Source organism: Lepidochelys kempii, chromosome 2 (genome assembly GCF_965140285.1).
Source record: "Lepidochelys kempii isolate rLepKem1 chromosome 2, rLepKem1.hap1, whole genome shotgun sequence".
Taxonomy (NCBI): Eukaryota; Metazoa; Chordata; order Testudines; family Cheloniidae; genus Lepidochelys; species Lepidochelys kempii.
The window spans coordinates 237741685-237765115 of NC_136381.1; the positions used below are offsets into that span (position 1 = coordinate 237741685).

The window sequence follows — 23431 nt, forward strand, 5'->3', positions numbered from 1 at the left end:
GGTTCAGTAGTTAGCTAACTGAGTGTGTCCATAGTCCGGCAGAGGAGGAGGAAGAATCTGCCTGGGTTCTAGTTGGAGATTTCTACAAGCAAGAGGAGGGAAGATAGGATTGCAATGCTTTTGACTCAGCAGACTGTATAGAACTGATGAACAAAGACTCAGGTGAACTCAGCCTAAACTTTTAGAACTCACTACATGTGAGGGAGGGGGGAACTAATCTGTTTAGATTTCATTTGTTTCTTCTATTTACATTTATGTAAACCATGAAGATAATGTATGTGGATTATGAACCTTGTTATGTAGTAAAAATTAAGTAATTTATTTCTTTATCATTATAAGATTTTTATAAAGTTGGTATTTAAAAATTAAGTTATTCCTTTTGTTCTTTTGGACCTGACTGAGGGGAGGTTGACCCTGTGCAATCCTTGCTAAAAATCCTCAGTGAATTTTGGGTTTGAATTCTGGGTTTCCTTGTGCTTTTCTGTGGGAGTTGTGTTTAAGCGCTAGGAGACGGCCAGTAAAGTAAATTCTAGCCCAGGGGTTCTCAACGTTTTTCTTTCTGAGGCCCCCCAAACATGCTTTAAAAACCTCCACGGCCCACCTGTGCCACAATCACTGTTTTTTCTGCATATCCAGTAGATTAAAAGCCAGGGCTGGCCTTAAGAGGTGTCAAGGTTCCTCCCCCACTCTGAACTCTAGGGTACAGATGTGGGGACCTGCATGAAAACCTCCTAAGCTTACTTTTACAAGCTTAGGTTAAAACTTCCCCAAGGTACAAATTAATTTTGTCCTTTGTCCTTGGAATATCCACTGCCACCACCAAACTCTAACTGGGTTTACTGGGAAACACAGTTTGGACACGTCTTTCCCCCCAAAATCCTCCCAACCCTTGCACCCCGCTTCCTGGGAAAGGTTTGGTAAAAATCCTCACCAATTTGCATAGGTGACCACAGACCCAAACCCTTGGATCTGAGAACAATGAAAAAGCATTCAGTTTTCTTACAAGAAGACTTTTAATAGAAATAGAAGTAGATAGAAGCAAAGGAATCACCCCTGTAAAATCAGGATGGCAGATACCTAACAGGGTAATTAGATTCAAAACATAGAGAATCCCTCTAGGCAAAACCTTAAGTTACAAAAAATACACACAGACAAAAATAGTCATTCTATTCAGCACAATTCTTTTCTCAGCCATTTAAAGAAATCATAATCTAACGCATACCTAGCTAGATTACTTACTAAAAGTTCTAAGACTCCATTCCTGTTCTATCCCCGGCAAAAGCAGCATACCAACAGACACACAGACCTTTGTTTCTCTCCCTCCTCCCCGCTTTTGAAAGTATCTTGTCTCCTCATTGGTCATTTTGGTCAGGTGCCAGCGAGGTTACCTTTAGCTTCTTAACCCTTTACAGGTGAGAGGATTTTTCCTCTGGCCAGGAGAGATTTTAAAGGGGTTTACCCTTCCCTTTATATTTATGACAAGGGGTAGCAAGCAGGGCAATTGTCTGTGGCCCGCCACCACAAGGGGTCCTGCAATGCTGAGTTGCTTGGGTTTTGGCTTCAGCCCCGCGTAGCTTGGGCTTCAGCTTTCTATGCTGAGCCCCAGGGAGTCTAACGCTGGCCCTGCTCTCTGGTTTATTTTGGAGGACCCCTAAAACCTGCTTGCGGATCCTTAGGGGGCCCCGAACTCATGGTTGAGAACCGCTGCTCTAGCCCACCCAAAGGGTACACAAGGACTCTTCTTTATTTCAGAGGAAGATCTGTTACAAAGCTCACAAAAGTCTTATTACTTTGACCTTTTGAGATTTTGCAGATTAAGCTTCTTGGAGCAACCCAAGAATGTGGGGATGTCACTAATTTACTCTGGCTGGCTGGCCTGCTCAACGCTTCTTATCTTGTTCTCCTCACAACACTCTTATGTGTATTGTGCGGAGAAAGCCTTAAGTACATGTCAGACGGTAATCAGCAGCATTCTGTACATGCAGGAATCTAGACAACTGGACTTGAGGAGGCCAAAAGAGTTGCACTGCTGAAAGCAAAAGGGGATGAAGGATGAATGAGGATAATCTAAGTACTACTTGAAGTACAAGTTTAAGTTTAAGTGTATCAAATAAAGGCAAATTAAGTTTAGTTACCTACTAACTTCTTATATAGGATTTGCCTATCGGTTCTCAACAGTTTGATTGCTCTTCTGCTATGCAGCAACAAAGACACAGTAAAACAGTTAAAGAGCAGAGAGCATCCCTTAACCCTCTTTCTTTGACTCAACTGCAAATTCCCTACCTCCTTTGAAGGAAAAGCACTTCCAAAGGGAGCAAAATACTGGAAAAAATGCAACAGTTATTGTGAGTTATACCCAGATGAAGGGTCTCTTCCCTTTATACCCAAAGAAGAGGAAGGAAAGTCTGGCAACCCAAAGTTATCAGGCTAGATTTTCAAAGGAGCTTCAACCTGGCTGTGGTTTATCTAGATGTAATTTTGCACATGCAGATGCTTGTGTATTCATTCCTTGAGCACTCTCCCCTGTGTGTACAGCTGATAAAGTCTAACATTTGCACATCAAAGTGATGGTGCTCCAAAATAGCCTGTACGGATATTTGGACATGTCCAAATGGAGGGGATGCTTTGAAATGTTCACCTACTATTGTATCATCAAAAGAAACACGTGTATAAACTAGACTGGTCTCTCTCTCTGATGGGAGTGTGACAGTTTTACCCAACTGTAAAGTAACTACCAGTGAAATACCATGAAGGGAGAGGGAAGAGAAGAAAATAGAAAAACCTCTCTTCATTCTAATCTCCTAGGGAAAATATTAATGATTTTACCATAATTAGTACGGAACACCCTTTGTCTTAAAGCTGCATCTGCCATGGCCCTCAGAACAAACTTGTAATGCTTAGAAACTATGCAGATGCTGGGCCATGTTCCAAATTTCCCATGCCTTAGGTGAACTTTAGGAGGAGGAAGATGAGAATCCATCCCTCGCAGTCCCCTCTAGCTTCTCCATCTCTGACTGCACAGTTGTAGTCTGTTTATTTTTAAAGTCACTTAAACAAATTGACTTACCTGAGGGGGAAGTTACATTGGCAGTTACCGTAAAGCAAAACTCTTAAAAAATAAACAAACCACACTGCTGAATGGCAGTATTATTGCCTGAAGATGCTCCTTCTCTGCATTGATTTTGCTGGAGTCCTTGAAGAAAAAGAGAGGAAACAATTTAGATTTTGCCTGCAGAGAATTCAACCCCCACCTGTGCTTAGGGTGACCAGATGTCCCATTTTTATAGGGACAGTCCCGTTTTTTGGGACTTTTTCTTATATAGGTGCCTATTACGTCCAACTACCCTGTCCCGTTTTTTCACAGTTGCTATCTGGTCACCCTACCTATGCTAAAACTCGTCACAATCACCCCTAACATATTTAGTACCAGGGGAAGTGCATTAATGTTAGTTTGCAAGGGGAGGGAAGTGGTTAGGAGAAGCAAGTGCAAGGTAGAAAGGTTCACCCTGCCCTGAAAATGCTGATTCGAGTGAGGAGGAGTGGATAGGTCAAGCAGAGGGTGCAAAGCAGTGCTAATTGACTGGAAGGATCTCAGTGGGAGATGCTTCCAATGGGGGAAAAATTTTCCCCATCTGTGGAATGATGTGAGCTAATCAGGCCTGTCCACTGGCATGTATGTATCATATCTGGGGAGCAACCACCAGAGCCAAGGGTCTGTGTTACTTGTAGTGGAGGCCAAGATCAATAACAAAGGAAGACGCTCATTTATAGTCCATAAGCACTGTGTGGAAATGGGCAACATGCAATGGTTTCATTTTGCAAATCTGCTGCTTTTTTGGAAACTGGTAGTAGGTATTGGTTGTGATCTAAGCCTGGCACTGAATCTCTAGATTCTTTGAAGGCTTTTTATTTTTTCCTTGAAAGCTTTTGGATGGGACTGTCACCAGTGACCAATGTCCATATGCCTACAGAAATAATAAACAAAAATTGCACCAAATTAAACTTCTGTGCCAAGTTGCTTTAAGAGAATTTAACTCCACTCTTCACAAATAAATGGAAATGAGTAAATATTATTTTTCCTAGTTTACAAAAATAAACCTTGGTCTCTGGTTACATATATACAAGCTGTAGCAATGTAGATATAATTCATCCATTGAAATAACATCCATTAACAATATTATGGAGCTCCCCAAAACTACTAAATGTTAAAAAAAAAATTAGAAGCAAATTCTCTTAAGCCACACACCTTCTGGGTGTCCTTTTGTGTCCCATCTAGTGGCACTGAGACCACTTAGAGAGAGAGAGAAAATGAGTCTGCTCTACAGCTTTTGCTAACATCCAGTTGGCTTTTAGCTCATGCAGTAGAGACTCATGCACTAAGCTCCAGAGGTCCCCAGGTCAGTCCTGCCCACCATTACACGTCCTCTTATCTGACTGAGAGAAATTCCTTAACCCAGTCCTCTCTCGGGGTAGTCAGTCCCCTTTTGTTTCACAGTGCCTTACTTATGCAGGAATCCCATTTTAAAACAACTTATTTTCTTTAATCTTCAAACCTCTTTTTGTTTAAAATTAGAGGTTTTCTTAAATTCCTTGTATACCAGACCCCCTTTTGCAAAACTCTGCTTCTGACATAAACCCCCCCATCCCAAATCTCCTCCTCTTCATCTCTGCTCTCACTGAAAAAAATCCTCTTCACCGTCACCCCCAGTCCATACTTGATATCTGATTGGGTAAATTGTATGGTATCACTGAGGATTCAGCCACGCAGCAAAGGGACTCAAGCTAGTGGATTCTACAGCATTCCTTCATGACAATGTTGCAGCTTCAACAGGAACGTGCTGTCCTGGCCAAAGCCCAGACTTGGCTTTAATACTGAAAAGCAGTACAGCTCTGCTGCAGAGCCCTGTGCTACTCTGCCTGGACAAGGGCAGCTGGTTCAAGGAGCAGTGGTGCCATATTTGTGCAGACCGTTAACTCTGAGGCCCTTAGAAACCTTGTGGCTATCACAGTATTGGTAACACCACATGAGCTGGAAAATCAGCAGAGACAACCAAGAAAAAGAGTTTTTTGTGAAAATCAAAATCCTTTTCTAGGACTATATTTTCTGTGGCTTCCAGGTTGTGAGCCTGGGGTGGGGGTAGCTCCCCTTTCTCCCTCGTGTTGAGTGTTTATTTCACGTGGAAAATGTGACCTGGACTCCACACGCCAACATGGGGAGGGGCTCCCACTCTTCTTCCTTACCGGTGGGAAGAGCCCTTCCCCCAGTGTCCCATGGGTGCTTCCCTGAACTCCTTTCCCTGCTCCTCCCATGGGCATCCTCTTCTCTTGCTCCTAAGTATCTTTATCTACTCCCCTGTCACCTTCTCGTACTCCCCCAGAGGTCAGTCTTCCTTATCCCCCCCACCCGTTTCCTTGCTGGCTACCCTCCTTCCCCCATACAGGAGCTGGGCAGCAGCAAGAGAGGCAGAAGGCAGAGTAGGGGCAGCTGGCTCTGCAGGGAGTCACTTCACCGGGGGACTGCAACCTAACCCAGTAGTGCACCCTTAAAATTCCACCAGGTGCCTGCAGCTGCTTGCGTCATTATGAGCACTACAGCATTTAGAAATGCCATCAGACTGTGAGGCCAATTATAGTTTTGCAAGTCAACAGCACTGGAACCAACTCTCCCCAGAAGTCCTATGGGTGAACACCTGGTGCCCAGTGTTTACTTGGTGCCTAGTGTTTCCTTGTGAAGAATCCACATGATACAAATAGACACAATTATTAGATGAAACATGCATGCTCTCATTTGGGAAACGAGGTTAAGAACCTTGGTCCTTTGGCACCAGAAACACAGGCTTTTACCTGTCTTAAAAGAGCATAAGACATCCAATGAAAGCTTGATCCTGCATAGGGCAGGTACAGACTGTTGTATGTGCATCCTGGAAAGGAGATGGCCAGGGGAAGTGTCCTTAACACAACATTTCAGATCCTCATGAAATGTTCGGTTCATATTTAAGTCTAAAAAGGGGAACCAAGTTGGGAAAGGGGAAGGAGGGATTAGGGGTGGATCATCTTTTCCAAAGAAAGTTTGCCTCTCTCTTATGGAAAAATGTATTTTTTAAAAGTTATCACTAAATGTATTGTAGCTTTAGATGGTGTCTTATAGTCATGTCGGTGTGAGGATATTAATGAGAAAAGGTGGGTGAGGTAATATCTTTTATTGGACCAACTTCTGTTGGAGAGAGAGAGAGAGAGAGAGAGAGAGAGAGAGAGAGAGGCTTTCAAGCTGACACAGAGCTCTTCTTCAGTTCTGGGAAACTTAAGTCAGAGTATCTAAATACAAGATGGAAGAAGAGTTCTGTGTAAACTCAAAAGCTTCTCTCTCTCCAACAGAAGTTGGTCCAATAAAACAGGGGTGGCCAACCTGTGGTTCGGGAGCCCCATGCGGCTCTTCAGAAGTTAATATGCGTCTCCTTGTATAGGCACCGACTCCAGGGCTGGAGCTACAGGCGCCAATTTTCCAGTGTGCCGGGGGGTACTCACTGCTCGACCCCCGGCTCTGCCACAGGCCCTGCCGCCACTCCACCCCTTCCCGCCCCCTCCCCTGAGCCTAATTACTTAGATTAAGACACTCTGACTTAAGTTTCGCAGGCCTAAAGAAGAGCTCTGTGTAAGCTCGAAAGCTTGTCTCTCTTTTTCCAACAGAAGTTGTTCCAATAAAAAAATATTACCTCACCCACCTTTTCTTTCTTATAGGTTTAGGGACAGATTTCCCAAAGCTGATATTACTTTTTGTGCCCGCAAATGGGGGTCTTCAACATCTAATTGGCACATATGATAACTTCAATTAATTATAGACTAAGGGTATGTCTACACTAAAAATGCCACAGCAGCACAGCTATAGCCCTCCAACTGCACCGCTGTAGCTTGGACACTTACTATAGCCATGGAAGGGGTTCTTGTGTCACTGTTGTAAATCCATCTCTCTGTGAGGCAGTAGCTAGGATAATGTAAGAATTCTTCTATCAGCCTCGTGCTGCCTACACTGGGGTTTAGGTTGGCTTAACTACATTTCTCAAGGGATGTGAATTTTTCACACCCCTGAGTGATGTAACTAGGTCGACCTACCTTTCTAGTTAGACCAGCCCTAAGTATTGTCAGCTCTCATGATTTTATCACAAACCTCATGACATTTGGTCTTGTCTTAAAGTCCCCAGCTCCTGGAGTCATCTGATTATGTGAGAATCTCAGTATTCTTTTAAAAAAAAAATTCAAGTTTTTAGCTGTCATGGTTGTTTGGAAAAGCTTGAAAATGTGACTCTTAAGCACTCAAAAAACAGAAGGCAAATAAAATCCTAACACAACCCACATCTAATTTTTTTTTTTAAAATAACTCATGATTTTTAAGCCAGTGTTGTGATTTTCTTTTTGAATACGTGGTATTCCACGGAACACGGGGCCATAAGGAAAGCCTGATTAAGGCCAGGCTTTAAAAAGAAATCCGGTCCTTCGATGTAGCTCTCTCTTGAAAAAAGACTGTTATGTGGTCCCAGATTTATTTTGTCCTACTGAATTCCAGATGAAATTTGCTCATTGAAAAATGGAGGGGTTTTCTAACTGCCAACACCTCAAACTTTAACACAACTGTGAAAAATCAGGTTGGCCTCTTCCAGCATGTGCACCACAACCACACATTTTTGTGTGTATGCATCCGATGAAGCAGGGTTTTAGCCCACGAAAGCTCATGCTCTGATAAATTTGTTAGTCTCTAAGGTGCCACAAGTCCTCCTGTTCTTTTTGCGGATACAGACTAACAGGGCTGCTACTCTGAAACCACACATTTTTCAGAGCAGAACTATGCTTCTGATGTGCAAAAATCAAAATGGCCACATGGGGGCACCAAACCCTTAGCAGTAAGAAAGCAATGCAGCATGTCACACAGCCGGACTCTCCTGGGCATGTGTTTTATTCATCTACAGTTACACCTTCATTTTCTTCTAAATAGCAACAATCACAGGTATGGAGGGAGAGAGGAGGAGAAAGCGCTGTGGGAAAATGCAGAAAAATCTCTTCTACCAGCTCAGAGAAGTCAGCAGCAGGAACTCTGTGGCTTCGGCGACTGTTTCTTTTCAGTTTGGAGGACCGGTGGTTCTCAAAACTTCAGCTGTCCACTTTTAGGTTGCCGGGTGTCCAGTTTTCGACCCGAACACCCAGTCAAAAAGGGACCCTGGTGATTCTGGTCAGCACCACTGACTGGGCGTTAAAAATCTGGTTGGTGGTGCAGCAGGGCTGGCAGACTCCTTGCCCAGCTCCATGTGGCTCCCAGGAAGCAGCTGGCATGTCCCTCCAGCTCCTAAGAGAAGTGGCAGCCATGGGGCTCTATGCACTGCCCCTCCCTGAGCGCCTGCTCCATAGTTTGTATTGGCTGGGAACTGCGGCCAATGGGAGCTAAGGGGGTGGCACCTGCAGGCAGCGTGCAGAGCCCCCAGCCATCCCTCTGCCTAGGAGCTGAGGGACATGTCGCCAATTTCCAGGAGCCGCCTGAGGTCAGCACTATCTGGAGCCTGTGCCCCAACCCCATCCCGTGCCCCTGCCCCAGCCCTCTCCCTCACCCTCACCCAAAGCCCCAAACCCCCTTCTGCACCTCAAACCCCTGCCTCAGCCCAGAGCCCCCTCCTGCACCCTAAACCCATCATCCCCAACCCCAGCCAGAGCCCTCACCCCCTCCCACTGGCACCCCAAACCCTGCCCCAGGCCGGTGAAAATGAGCGAGTGAGCGAGGGTGGGGGAGAGAGAGGGGGGATGGAGTGAGCGGGGGCAGGGCCTCGGAGAAGAGGTGAGGCAGGGGTGGGGCCTCAGGGAACAGGTGGGGCAGGGGTTTTTGGTTTTCTTCCGTTAGAAAGTTGGCAACCCTACGTCCAGTTAATATATTGTTAAAAGGAAACAGTCAGAGACTCTTGTGAAGTTGCAGGTGATTACATGAGCTGATACATCTCTGGAAAACTCCTTAGTATGAACAGTTAGAGAAGGTCCATCTGGACTCACACACGCAACTGGCCATGAAGCCACATGCGTTCACTGAAGCAAAGGAAGCTAAATGCTCCTGATCTCTCATCTCTACTCTAGATATGGAAGGTGTCATTTCCAGCTTGAGGAGACATACATGCACTAGCTCTGATTGAGCTAGCACACTAAAAACAGAAATGTAGCTGTGGTGGAACAAGCCTGGGAGAGGCTAGCAGCCCTGAGTACATGCCTAGGTTTTGGATGGGCTCTCTCTCTCTCTCTCTCTCTCTCTCATATACACTATTCTAGGTTACGTCCCTGTTCCCTTCCTAAATCTCCTTTCGGACTTTTAAAGGACATTGAATATCAGTGTAGCTAGGGGAGTTAATCACAAATAAATGATGCTCATTGCTAAAAATTGTCTAAGTACTAGTATGTGCTGCCACTGATTGGAGAAGTTTAATACATGTGTCAAGGTTCCTTCCCCACTCTGAACTTTAGGGTACAGATGTGGGGACCTGCATGAAAACCCCCTAAGCTTATTTTTACCAGCTTAGGTTAAAACTTCCCCTAGGTACAAACTATTTTACCTTTTGCCCTTGGACTTTATCGCTACCACCACCAAATGTCTAACAGATATATAACTGGGAAAGAGCCCGCTTGGAAACGTCTTTCCCCCCAAAATCCTCCCAAACCCTACACCCTCTTTCCTGGGGAAGGCTTGATAAAAGTCCTCACCAATTTGCATAGGTGAACACAGACCCAAACCCTTGGATCTTAAGAACAATGAAAAAAGCAATCAGGTTCTTAAAAGAAGAATTTTAATTGAAGAAAAAAAAGTAAAAGAATCACCTCTGTAAAATCAGGATGGTAAATACCTTAAAGGGTAATCAGATTCAAAACATAGAGAATTCCCCTAGGCAAAACCTTAAGTTACAAAAAGACACAAAAACAGGAATATACATTCCATTCAGCACAGCTTATTTTCTCAGCCATTTAAACAAGACAGAATCTAACGCATATCTAGCTAGATTACTTACTAAGTTCTAAGACTCCATTCCTGTTCTGTTCCCGGCAAAAGCATCACCCAGACAGAGAGAGCCTTTGTTTCTCCCCACCTCCAGCTTTGAAAGTATCTTGTCTCCTCATTGGTCATTTTGGTCAGGTGCCAGCAAAATTATCTTAGCTTCTTAACCCTTTACAGATGAAAGGGTTTTTCCTCTGGCCAGGAGGGATTTTAAAGTGTTTACCCTTCCCTTTATATTTATGACAACATGGATCTATTATGCTGCTAGTGGATAATGTATAAAGAATTCAGTTAAATTAAAAGTACACATTTATAATGATTTATTAAAGCCTAATATAATTTTATGCTTAACAGCTCTGTTTTGTTATCATGTGAGTGAAGTTTGTATACCCTTGCACAAAAATGCACACACAATTGCTTCAACTGAGAAGACAAATTGCTATTTTGCCACCTGATGAGCCATTTGCACATGCAAGCACCCTCTGATGCTAATAAGAATACGTTGGACTTTCATTATACTTTCCATCTGAGGCTCTCCAAACACTTTTCAGATGTCCATTATTCTAGCCTCACAACACCTGAGAAACTGAGTCACAAACTTACATGACATGCTCAAGGTCACAGAGGAAGTCTGTTGAATTGAAGCTGAGTCTCCCAAGTTGCAGACTAGCCCGCCAACCACTGGACCATCCTTTCTCTCCATGGGATGAAGAGTTGAGAGAGGGTGAGATTTTGATGGTGGTGGCGCATAGCATTGGAAGCAACATAAGAACTGCCATACTGGGTCAGACCAATGGTTTATATAGCCCAGTACCCTCTTTCTGACAGTGGCCAGTACCAGAGCTTCAGGGGCATACAGAACAGGGCAGTTGGAGTGATCCAAGCCTCTCTTCTCCTCCCAGTTTCAGAAGGGTTGCCCTGACCATTGGATTGCATCCCTGACTATCATTGTCAATAGTCATTCATCCTTCAGGAACTTACCTAGTTCTTTTTTTTAACCCAGTTGTACTTTTGGCCTTCACAAGATCCCCTGGCAATGAATTCCACCGTTAATTATGCTATGTGTGAAAAAGTACTTCCCCTTGTTTGTATGAAACCTTCCGACTATGAGTTTCATCAGGTGACCTGTGATTTTTGTATTGTGGGAAAGGATAAATAACACTGCTCTATTCACTTTTTCCACACCATTCATGATTTCATAGTCCTCTGTTATATCTCACCCGTAGTAATCTCTTTTCCAAGCTGAACAGCCCTATTCTTGTTACTATCTCCTCTTATAGAAGTTGTTCTGTATGCTTGACCATCTTTATTGCTCTTCTCTGAACCTTTTCCTGTACCACTATATAGAGATGGGTCGACCAGAATAGAACACAGTATTCAAGGTGTGGATGCACCAAGGATTTATATAATGGCATTATGATATTTTCTATCTCTTTCCTAATAGTGCCTAACATACTGTTAGCCTTTTTGACCACTGCTACACATGGAGTTGAAGGTTTCTGAGAACAATCATGGTGACTCCAAGATCTCTTTTTTGAGCGGTAACAGCTAATGAACTGATTTTTTATATGTGTAGTTCAGATTATTTTTTCAATGTGCATTGCTTTGTACTGATCAATGTCAAATTGCATCTGCCCAGTCACCTAGTTTTGTGAGATCCCCCGGTAGCTCCTTGCAATCAGCTTTGGACTTAACTATCTTGGATCATTGTATATAGTCTGCAGACATTGCCACTTAACTATTCACTTCCTTTCTCAGATCATTAATGAATATGCTGAACAGCACAGGTCCCATTACAGCTCCTTACAGGGTGCTGCCATTTACCTCTCACCATTGTGCAAACTGACCATTTATTCCTACCCTTTGTTTCCTATCTTTTAACCAATTACTGATCCCTGAGAGGATCTACCCTGTTACCCCTGACTACTTAGTTTCCTTAGGAGCTTTTGGTGAGGGACTTTGTCAAAGGTGTTCTGAAAATCCAAGTACAATATATCAGCTGGATCACCCTTATTCACATGCTTGTTGACACCCTCAGAAAATTTTACTTACAAAAACCATGTTGACTCTTCCCCAGCAAAATTTGTTGATCTATGTGTTCAATAATTCTGTTCTTTACTATAATTTCTACCAATTTGCCCGGTACGGAAGTTAGGCTCGCTCACCTGCCTGTAATTGTTAGGATCCAGCCCTAACTACCCTCCAGTCATCTGGTATAGAGGCTGATTGCAGTGATAGATTACATACCACAGTTAGTAGTTCTGCAATTTTATATGAGTTCCTTTGGAACTCTTGGGTGAATACCATCTGGTCCTGGGGTCTTAGTACAGTTTTATTAATCAATTTGTTCTAAAAACTCATTGACTGACACATCAATGTGGGAAAATACTACAGTGGCCACTAGAGATATTGCCATGACCGTAGCTCTTAAAATATAAGTCTTCAGGTTTTTTTTTTCCTTTTTAAATTCTTCTATCTCAAAAAAGAAGGAAATTCAAAATAGAAAATGTGAGATTAAATCAAAGGCTACTATTCTTACAAGTCAAAGGCTTTCATAGTAATAGCAACCCACAGTGCATACTTGTTATGATTTCCATTCCTGTCTGGTTTTTTTTTTTTAATTATTCTTATTTCTTTTGCTGCTACAGCCTTTTCCCGCTGGAATTCCTTGCTTTCTAATATAAGAAGTACTATGGATATAGTGTTGTTTAAATGGGGCTACTCATATCCTGAAATTTTTGCCAGAGGATCATTTGTGTAATTTTAAAAACAATTAGCAGTATTTTCGTTTTCCTGTCTCTTTTGGGTGAGGCATCTACTGCAGAATTCTTGAGCAGAATAGTTCTTGTATCACTAAAATCCACTATATTGTTACTGGTTGCTGCAGATTGATCACCAATGTCTCACAGTTTCAGAAAATGAATGTTCTTGAAAAGTGGATGATCAGCATTTATAAAGAACTGACACTTGAAATCCCAGCATATCAGTGATATATAGAAGCTATATGATGTGCTGCACAAGCAAACAAACTTTTGACTTTCGTATTGAATTTCTAGCCTATTAATATCACTGCCACCCTGAGAAATGAAGAAAAGCACTAACAGTAGTTTAAAAACATTTCTCTAGTGCCAATGACATTATCAGGCATGAAACAGCTGACACTCCTTTGACCAAAAGAGAAAAACAAATTCACTCTGAGTCACGACATAGGATGTCCATAGAGTACAGTATTTGTCTATTTTTCCGTTGTAGAATGAGAGGTATTTAGTATTGAGTCCCCTTAGTATAATTGGTCTAACATGATTATTAAGTGCATATCGCATTTCTAAGAGATCAAACATTTGGCCCAGTCATAGGCACCTTTGATTAGAATGTCTTACGTTATAAAAGGTTACAAATAATAGATGCAGTGACAATTCTTCCCCATGGGATAGGGTTATTTGGAGGGCTTTAAGTAGGTCAGGTATTTTACTTAAATAACCTTACAGAGAGCTAGTTGCTGCCGCAAACTAAGCTACACTTATCAAGTAAGTGAAGAAATTACTTTTGTGCTGCATTATCCTTGCTTTTTAAATTCTGTTTGCAGATGCTAACCAATAGGGTCTCCAGTCATTAGTGCAAGGGAACTACTGCAGTAATGGAAACTACACACACATCACTCCATGCACCTACCATTAAGTATGCTGGATACTCAGGTGCATCAAGTAATCCACACTTGGCCCATTGCTAGTAATAATCTTCTTTCTCCACTAAGAGAGATGGGCGACGAGAGAGCCCACAATCAAATGCCCTGAGCTCACTGCCAGCAAAACAGTTTAAACTAAAAATATTTTCAGAATCATAGTGCTGTTCCAGTATGAGATTGATTTTAAAAGGAACAGAAATGGGGGATTTTTCTGAGTTACCTGAAAAATGAAAATGTCTTTTCCAGATCTTTCCAACATTCCAGAAATTGTCCCAAGAAAAGGAAGGCATTTTGCATCTAATGGTATTGTAGCAGAGAATCCAGAATATGCTACTGGAAAAACAATGTTACCTTGGAAAACATCTTGGCTGTTCAGTGAAAGAATTAGGCTGTCATTGTGATTGTTAAATTATCTGAAGCAGTGAAAGATACTATTGAAAGGGACATTGGAAATGATGGATTATACCTATTTGCTACATGCTGGCAAAATAGATGAATAATACTGTATTTTCTAGTGTTCCTCCTTTTTATTTCTCATGATTTGTTGGCAGAACTCCTGTAATAATAAGGGGAAATTGTGTAACTGAAGAAAGCAACCACTTAATACAAAAATGAAAGAGTTAATCTGTTTAATCTGTTAGAAAACCACGTTTTTATTTGAAATAATATCACTTTTGAAGTGAGGTATCGTATTCTTTGTCTGAAGTCAAAGCAGGTATGCGTTGTTTGCATAATTTATACAGCACACCATTTTCTTTGTTATTGCTGGAGGTAGAGAACAGCACTGGATGTAGAAGAACTCCAGGATTGCATCCTTAGGGGTGTGTTCTCTTCTTGAAACTCATGCATCTCTCCAACTGGACTTCACACAAATGACCTGTGTACACCTTTGTTGTTTAAACTTATGTGCTGAAAGTCTTCTTCGGGAGGTGATTCTGAATGAGTGGAAATGAAGCTAAACCCCTTTCTGTTTGACATATTCTGCCCTGTTAGCAGAAGTACAGTACCTGAGTGGAAGGTCAAGATTATAAAACTACTTTTATGAAAATGAGAGAAAAATATATAAGAGGGAAACAATCGCTAATGCTGGGGTATCTAAACTGTGATTGAAGCCTTATTGCTGACACCCATGGAAATGCATGTTCTGCAGAGTGAGCTACCTCCAGAGGTGGAGAAGGAACAAGATTGAAAAATGTCAGAAAATGTGCCAAGATCTAACTTTGTGAAAAGTTTAACTTTGTAGTCAAGTTTTTGTAGGCTGAGGAGCCCCATTTGAAATGTCTGTTTTGACAGTGAAGGATAAAAACTTACACATCAACCACTTAATCATAATCTTCAATAGTCTCTTGGCTGCCAGGCTAAAATTAGATTTACCATACAGCCTAATTTAGTTGGTTCAATTCTTCTCTTGATGGTTTGAATGGCTTAATATCTGCCTCTTTCAATACATGAGCTCCAGTAACACTCATTCCAATCTCTGGAGCATGGCTTCTTATGGAAGAAGGAGATTTCCCCCCCCAGCAGCAGCATCCCGACAGTTTTCTTATCTTTTAGATTAAGCTGCTGACACAAACACACATTATTTGTGAGATAGTTGTTGACTACATCGTTTGATCTAGTTAAAACACTGCATGGGCACCAGGAGTCACTAGACTCTTGAATCAAGGAAGGATAGGGTAATGAATTTGGTTGTTTGAGTGTATCTGACTTAAAGTCATACAGTATCACCAGAATGCAGTAATTGATTGATGCATATAATTAGTGTATTTCAGGAAGGCTGTAGGTGTCATGGTTACAGGGCTAGCTTTATGTCTTTCCCTTCTCTGGTCTCCAAGTGCATCTCCAAAGGTGTCAGGCCTTGTGTCTTTACCTCTTCTGGAGTGGAATCCTGCAATTCTCCTACTTGGAGACAGGCCCCTGAGTATCGTCTGTGGGTGTCTGTGACCAGTGATGAATACAGTGAACAGACAGCCCCCATAAGCCAAAGGATTGCTTGCTCTTAACAGGAACAGAAGTATAACACAGGTAAGAGGATTTGTAAACAACAGAAGGGCTACATACATGCATGTCTGTCTTATCTAGAGGCCTGCCATCCTGTGGTTGGCAATGTGATGCCTGTGAAGGGTACCTGTCACCCCTAACCTCTGGGTTCTTAGTGTTAGTCTTTCCCTTAAATGTCTCTCCCTTGGTGGAGGGGGTGTGCCCTCTTATATGTAGTCAGATATGTGTTCTCCTGTGTTCACAAGCTTGGATGCCTTGAAAAACTATGACAGTGACTCCCGCAGGGGGTCAGAGGTAGAACTCCAAAGCAAACAGCTCTTGCGTGTCCCTTAAGTCAATGGTGGCTGTATGAGAGGAGTCACCTCCTGTGCACCCTTCCCCCACCCCAAAGGCCTTGAGGTTACACGTCAGGCAGCCTGCCTCCGTTTCCCCACCTTAAGCTGTTCAAAAATAGAACTTCATCCAGGCTTTCCTCTTGTCAAACTTACCCCTTTTTGGGCTGTGTTTGTTAATGTAAACAAAGCCCAAATCAAACTTAAAACCCCCAAAGTCCATCCAAAAGTCCACACCAAACAAAAATTTCTCTTTCTCTTCCCATGCCTTCCTGCCTGGGGCTTTTCCAAACAAAAGGTTCTCTTCCTTCCCCCAGTTTTCCTACCTCGGCTATTCATGCTTTGGCAGGTCACGCCACTGACTGGAGTCTCAGCCCTAACCCCCAGGGCTCTCCTATATCTAGCACCTGCTCACTCCTGTCAGTCTCTGACCCCTGAGCATTTCTTCTTCTTCTGTTTTATGGCCTAACAGACTCATATTCTGAGTCCATAACCGTCAAGTGCTAGATTTCATGAATATGTAGTTAGAGACTCTCTCTTTTCCCAGTGTTTTTAAAGAATTGTAATATTGCTTTCTTAGTTGTGCCCCATTTTTCTGATGCTCTTACTAGCTGTTTTGGGGCAAATTGTCACGTTTAAGTGCCTGAGTTTGTCATATAAAATCCCCCTACCAATGTTACATTCTTCATACTCCCAGAGGATGCAATCAACCATTTCTTTGACCTTCCATTTCTCACACAGCCCATCTTTGTATTTATTAATTAAGACCAAACTGTTGTTTAAGCCACAGTGTCCAATAAGTATTTGGAGAAGAGCTACGTTTCCTCTTAGATTCTTGCAGTAGGTCAGCATTTTTTATTCTAGGGCATAGTTCATGTAATCTTGCCCCCCTTGTTTCTTTTGTCCATTCTTCCTGCCACTCTTCTCTTAGTTCACTTTTAACTAGGTTTTTAAACTGTTTATTTAGAGATCCCTGTCAATTTTTTGCATTTTTACAGCATTTTTGCTACTTCGTCCGCCATGTGGTTTCCTGCTGTCCCAGCATGCCCTGGGATCCAGGCTATTTCAGTGTTTACTCCCACCTATGCCGATTCTGTCATTAGTGACTATTTCATTAATTATATTGTTTCTGCTCTCTGAATTCCCATTTTTGATAGCCAGTAGTACTGATAGTGAATCTGACAAGATGAAAACAGAGGCAGGTCATATGTCCAGGATCCAATATAATGCCAGCATTATCCCTACTAATATGGCTGTTTTAATTGCTAACGGTCTAATGAATTTCTTTATTCCAAGTGTTGGGACGCAGAATGCTTTCTCTACTCTCCCGGTTTCCTCATCTTTAGACTCATCCATACATATTTGGCAGTGTTTGCTCCATTTATCACATATAAATTGAATATATGTAGTCTACTTTCCCCCTTTTAATTTCATTGTGTAGTTTCACATTTATATGGTGGTGGTGGGAGGGGAGTGATTTTCCACCCATAATGCATTTTCCTATGGTTGTATATGCTAATTTCTTTTAGGTCTTTCTTTTCTTTAGCTCCTTTGCCCATACTTTAGTCCAGCATTCTTCATATATGCCTAGTGTTTCTATCTTCCCTGTTTCCTAGGAGTTTTGTCCGAAAGGTTAAGTCCATGTGACATACGGTGAGTACCTTTAGGCTGACTTGCCACTCTGGGTACTTCCTCCTTAAGGGCTGAATGATTAACCAATTAACAATGTGGCTCAGCTAATCAGCTGAGGACAGCTAAAAGATGAACAGGAAGAGGGGTAAGTTGGAAGGAGGGTTAGAGAAATCCAGGATTTTAGGAAGGTGAGATCTCTGTCCCCTCTCACTCTGTGTCTAGGAAGAATGTCAGAACATCGAGTTGTGGGGAACTTGTTCTGTTATATTCACACAGTAAATAAAGCACTTGGTGTTTGAACTTGCCATGAGTTCTGTGTGAGGACTGTTTGCAGTAAGGAACCCAGGGTGAGGGAACCCTGTCCTATCACAGTCCAATAATTTTGTTCTTAATGCTGCAGGCATTTCACTAGCACAACACAAAGAGGTCCTGATGAGGGCACTACATGCAATATGTAACGCTTGGGTTTGCATTGAGTCTAGCTTCCTTAGGTATGTTTTTGATGCTGAACTAAATGCTTGGCATCCATACTCAATGACTGGTTTTATTAATGCTCTATAAAGCATCACCATTGCTTTCTTTTCCACACCCCGGGTGGTTCTGGAAATATTTTTCAGTAGATTGATCACACTGAAAATATTGTAGATAAATGTAAAGGTAAAATCAGTCTGTGTTAGCTTGCTAATAAATGTCAAACCCAAGAATCTGTAGCTTTTAACTATGCCTATTTGCTGCCCATATAGAACCAGTTTACAATCTATTTTCCTTTTAGTGAATTTCATTCCTTTAGTTTTGAGAACTGAAAATTGAAAGCTGCACATTTCCCCATTCTGCATTCTTCCTAAGTACTTCATTAATTTGGTTCTCCTGGTTTCTGTTTTTAGCTCATATGGTGCACTCATCTGCAAATGAGGAAATGCCTATTCCTGCCATCATCCTTCTCAGGAGATTGTTTATCATTATGTTGAATAAGATAGGGCTGATGACACTCCGCTGTGGAGTGCCATTTGCGATCATATATATGCTGGAGTAGGCTTTCCCTGCCCTGACCTGCATAGTTCTTTTACTTAAGAAATCCTTTATCCACCTATATAGTCTTCCTTTTATGACCATGCATGCTATTTTATGCAATAAGCCCCCTATTCATACTGTATCATGCTTTTTTCAGCATCTGGGAAAGCTATTCTTTATTTCTCAGGCTTTTTTATGCTTCCATCTCCACTCTTACTTTATGATCAACTGTACTCCTTCCTCCTTTGAGCCCACTTTGTACATTGTCTATAAGTCCATTTCTCTCTAGCTATGTTGTTAATCTTTCTATTACCATTCTTTCCATAGCTTTACCCATACATGATATAAGGGCAGCGGGCCTGTAGAAATCACATCTTGTTCACAGCGTACGTGGTTTCCGTTCTGGAACTACAATCTTATGTTTCTACTCCATTGGTTGCTCACCTTTTCCCCATATTCTCTTGTACAGTTTTAGCAATATTTTTCTGACTCCCTTGATCCAGGTGTTTTAGCATTTTGTTACATACACCATCTCTACCTAGTGCAGAGATTTTGCTTTTAGCTATAGCTTTTTGAAGTTCCCTCATGGAAATATTTTTATTTAACATCATATCTTCATCTTCCTCCCATCTCATCTAGTTCTCATGATTCTTTAATGATTTATTTTTCCCTCACGTGGATTTATGAACTCTGATTTTCACCATTACTAATATTGTGGAATATTTCTGCTAAGACTTCTGCTTGTCTTCCTTAGAGCTTTTTATCCCTTGGCCTTCTGCAATGAGGCCTGTATAGAATTGATCTGACTCCATATTCCATTCATTGTCCTAATCTGCCTATATACACCTCTGATGTTTTAGTGTCTTTCTTTATTTTTCCGCAGTACTTTCTCCAGCTTTCTTTTTCTCCTTTTAAATAGCCCTATGCACAATTGCCTTGTTTCTTTTATATTTCATGAAGCGCTCATTATTCATCGTATTTTTGTCTTACCTTCTTCCTTTCTTTAATTGCCTTTTTACATTCACCATGTTACATGGGTTCTACTTTTTAGGGTGACTTGATATCTTAGGTATAGCTGGCTTTGCTGGCATTATGAGTCCTTTTGCTATATTGCTATTAACCTCCTCAGTGTCACTTATACATTGTTCATTAATATTTTTATTACATTTGCTTCTAAACAGTTCCCATTCCCTCCTCTTTATCAATATCCCAGTTGTATTTGCTTGCTATAGTACTTGACACAATTCCCAGGTCTAGACAGGACAGATTTCCTTTGACTACATTAAACCTAGTGGGTGTACCCTCATTCTGTTTTACTACATTTTTTTCATCCATGAATTGTTCTAGACATTTACCATTCTTACCATTTTTTCTCCTTCCCCATGATCTGTTATGGCTGTTTATGTCTCTGCATATAATATACGGGCCTGTTGCATCTTCAACTATATCTATCAAATCCTTAATCTCTAGCTATCTACAGAGGTTGTATATGCTATGTATTCTCAAAGAGGAAGATTTATTTTGCAGTGGAATCTCAATAGCATTATGCTCTATATTTAGTTTCTTCACCTCCATTTCAAGATACTGTAGGTTTTCCTTAATGAGTGTACAAACCCCTCCACCACTTCTTTCTTCTGTCTTGCCTGTGGATGTCATATCCTGGGATTCTGAAATCCAGTTTTCCTATAAACTATGTTACTTATATGCAAATGATATCAAGTTTAGTAGCCTTATCGGGGTATTTTTCTTTAGTTCCTGTCCATGTGCTATTAGGCTGTGATGTGCAGTTTATTACTTCAGTCATACAAGCTATAAACTTCTTTTTGCCTATACATAATATGTCTTCTCCTATTTTCCCTGCATCACTCATTATATCTGTTGAGTTATTCTGTTGTGTGTTTGTCTTTCTCCCTACTGAGTTTCCTTTCCTCTTCCTCTTAAATGCCTCAGGTACCTTCTGCATAGGATATGCTATCTGAAACATGTTTTAAAATCTATCTTGCTTGCTTTGCTGCTATAGACCATCTCTATACTGCATTGTGCTTTCCTCCATAGTTGCTACACTTTAATTCACCCCCCCCCAAAAAAGAATTGTCATAAGAGTGCTCCCCTCCTCATTTACTTCATCTGATTTTCTCTTTACATATATTTGCCACATGTCCAAACCTTTGGCATCAGTAACACCACACTGGGGTGGGATATATGGCTTCATCCAAAAAATCTGGTATCCTATTTTTATGGTATCTGGAAGGGTTTCTCCTTTAAATGCAGCTGGCACAGCTATTGACGGCTTTTCTTTCCCGTCCTCTCTTGCTAATTAGCGGTTCAGCTATAGTATCTTATCATCCCGTGTCTTGCTTTACTTCATCTTCAGTCATTTTGATCAGTACCGTATATACTACAACTCCTGTCTCCATCAGATACTTGCTACAGTTGGCAGCTTACTTTGTTTGCCTAACAATCTAATCTTTAATAGCTTCCCCATTTGTTCCTTCCTTTTTCATTCAATTAACAGATCTCCTCCTTGTGGCTTTCTAGCTTTTTCTGTGTCTCCAGCACTTTAAAAATCCATTCTGCCACTTTCAGAGGTTTTATAACCCCTGTCTTCACATCTGTGACTAGTGATTTCATTCTTTTCATTTCATAACAGTTTGATTTTTCTCTTTATGCTTTCTGCCTGCTGTTTCTTTTTGTAAGTCTGGCATGTCCACCCTTATCTTTTTCCTAACCTATGACCAGTTTTCCCATCTGCTATCTCCTTCATCACCTTCTAGACTGGCTTCAGCATTCTCCCTTATGTCTTCTGTCTCTCCCCAAATTGTAGGTCAGCCAGCCTATATCCAGGCATCCCCCTAGCCACCAGCCTTTCTGCTACAAACTTCCTGGCTTTATAATCCTGCCAGCACAGTTCTTCCTGCTGATCTTTACAGAGAAATCACCTGATGCCTATCAGGTCCAGCTCCTTCAGTAATCAGGATTGGCTGGCTTTATAGGGCAAGCCATTCTGTTTAAAGTGGCTCTCGCATGCCACTGTCCCACTTTCTGCTTATTTGTCCAACAGCCTGCTATTAAATATTCATACAGTAAACATCCTAATAACCAGGTCAACATATAGTATTCAGAAATACTCATGGTCAAGCACAGTGGACAGAATTGGAAATGTTACTGATGAAGGTGACTAACCATTCCCTTCCTTGTCACTCTGGGTATGTCTACACAGCGAAGAAAAACCTGCAGCAGGCCTGTGCCAGCTGACTCAGGCTCACAGGGCTTGGGCTGCGGGGCTATTTCATTGCTGTGTAGATTTCTGGGCTCAGGCTGGAGCCCCAGCTCTGGGAACCTCCCACCCTGCAGGGTCCTAGAGCCCGGGCTCCAGCCCGAGCCCAGAAGACTATGCAGCAATGAAACAGTGCCACAGCCCAAACCCCATGAGCCCGAGTCGGCTGGCATCAGCCACCTGCAGGTGCCTAGTTATTATGTAGACATATCTTCTGTAATCTGAGGAATGAAACGTCTTTGAAGCAACTCTTTCAGTCAGTACTTTGTGCTTTTACAATCAAAACTCTCATTGTATTTACATGGGACTTTTCACAAAGGACAGCCGTTTTTGACCCTTTTTATTTTATTAAAGAGCTAGTGTAACTGAATCTGGATAGCAGAGGAAAACAGGAAAAACCATTGGGACTATGCTATATCTGTAAGTGTAATAATGAACTTTCCAAAACATAATCTTTTTCCCACAGTAATGTGTGTGAAGGTACTTGGGTTCTTTATTCCTCACACTTTGAGCTATATCAAATAATTTTTTGCTTTATCCCTCCTGCTTTCATGTGGTGGATGACACAATGCAATATTGTTAAACAACTTTGCTTCTTTTATGTTTTATCTATTACAGTACAGTATAGAGCTCCAAACTTTGCAGAATGTGGTTGTAATGTTTTTCTTGAATATGGTAATACACTTTGCATGCACATAGTTTGATATGAACTAGGGAATGTGCTTTGTTTGTAACCTGGGGACCTTAAACACAGTTTTTAAACACCCATACAAATATGCAGAATTAATCTGAATTAGTAATTGGATGGAAGACCTCTTGGGAACACTTAGTTGCCTCTGGAAATGGTGTGAGTGATTCAATAGAGTGCATTTCATCCTCTGAGTCACAGTGAACCAATCCCCCAGCATGGTGCCAGGGAACACTGATATTGTATTTCAGATACAGCATAGAATTGAGGCCCTGTCTATGGTCATTAAAAAATTAATATTGCTTTTTGTAAGAGCAGGGGTTTGAAAACATGAATGTCCTGACCAAGTGCCCACTTGTGTCATTACATTCCACCTACTTAAATTCCCCTGTTGCTTCAACTGCATGCAATATTATTCTTTGCTTCCGGCTCTAAACTCTTGTAAAGATAACTGTGCATTGTTAAACAGCTGCTGCATTCCATCTCAGGAATGAGTCAAGTTGTCCCTACCTCTCAGGAGTGATGTTAGACTAGGAAATTAATATTTTGAAAGAACTTTGAGATTTCTCAGAAGAAAGATGATACAGAAGAGGAGAAAGGTGGGGGGGGGGAGGTGTGAGTGTGTGTGAGAGAGAGACAGAGAGCAAACACACTTCCTAACTTTGTGAAAATTCAAATCTGGACCCAAAAGTCAGGCCATAACTACCATGAGCCAAACCAAGTCTCTTGAATCCAAACACTCCCAAACATAAAGAAGTTTGCGTCTAGATATGGATTTGAACTCTGTGTC

At 41.6% G+C, this 23431-nt stretch overlaps 1 protein-coding gene across 12 annotated transcripts in view; it reads right to left on the minus strand.

Annotated features, from left to right (window-relative positions):
• Positions 1-23431, minus strand: part of LOC144930254 (uncharacterized) — a 76437-nt gene that overhangs the window by 33702 nt on the left and 19304 nt on the right. For 7 of the 12 annotated variants that reach the window (XR_013635427.1, XR_013635438.1, XR_013635437.1 and 4 more), the window contains 2 exons: positions 7166-7237; positions 3068-3193 (listed from right to left, as the gene is read on the minus strand). The exons of 1 other annotated variant lie outside the window; for it this stretch is intronic. Coding sequence is in view for 1 of the 11 variants with exons in the window: in XM_078851841.1 (XP_078707967.1) it covers positions 3128-3193 (66 nt within the window). In the remaining 10 variants the exon portion in view is untranslated. The remainder of the gene's footprint in view (positions 1-3067; positions 3194-7165; positions 7238-23431) is intronic. 4 more of the 12 variants (XR_013635430.1, XR_013635429.1, XR_013635426.1 and 1 more) reach the window with 2 other exon arrangements.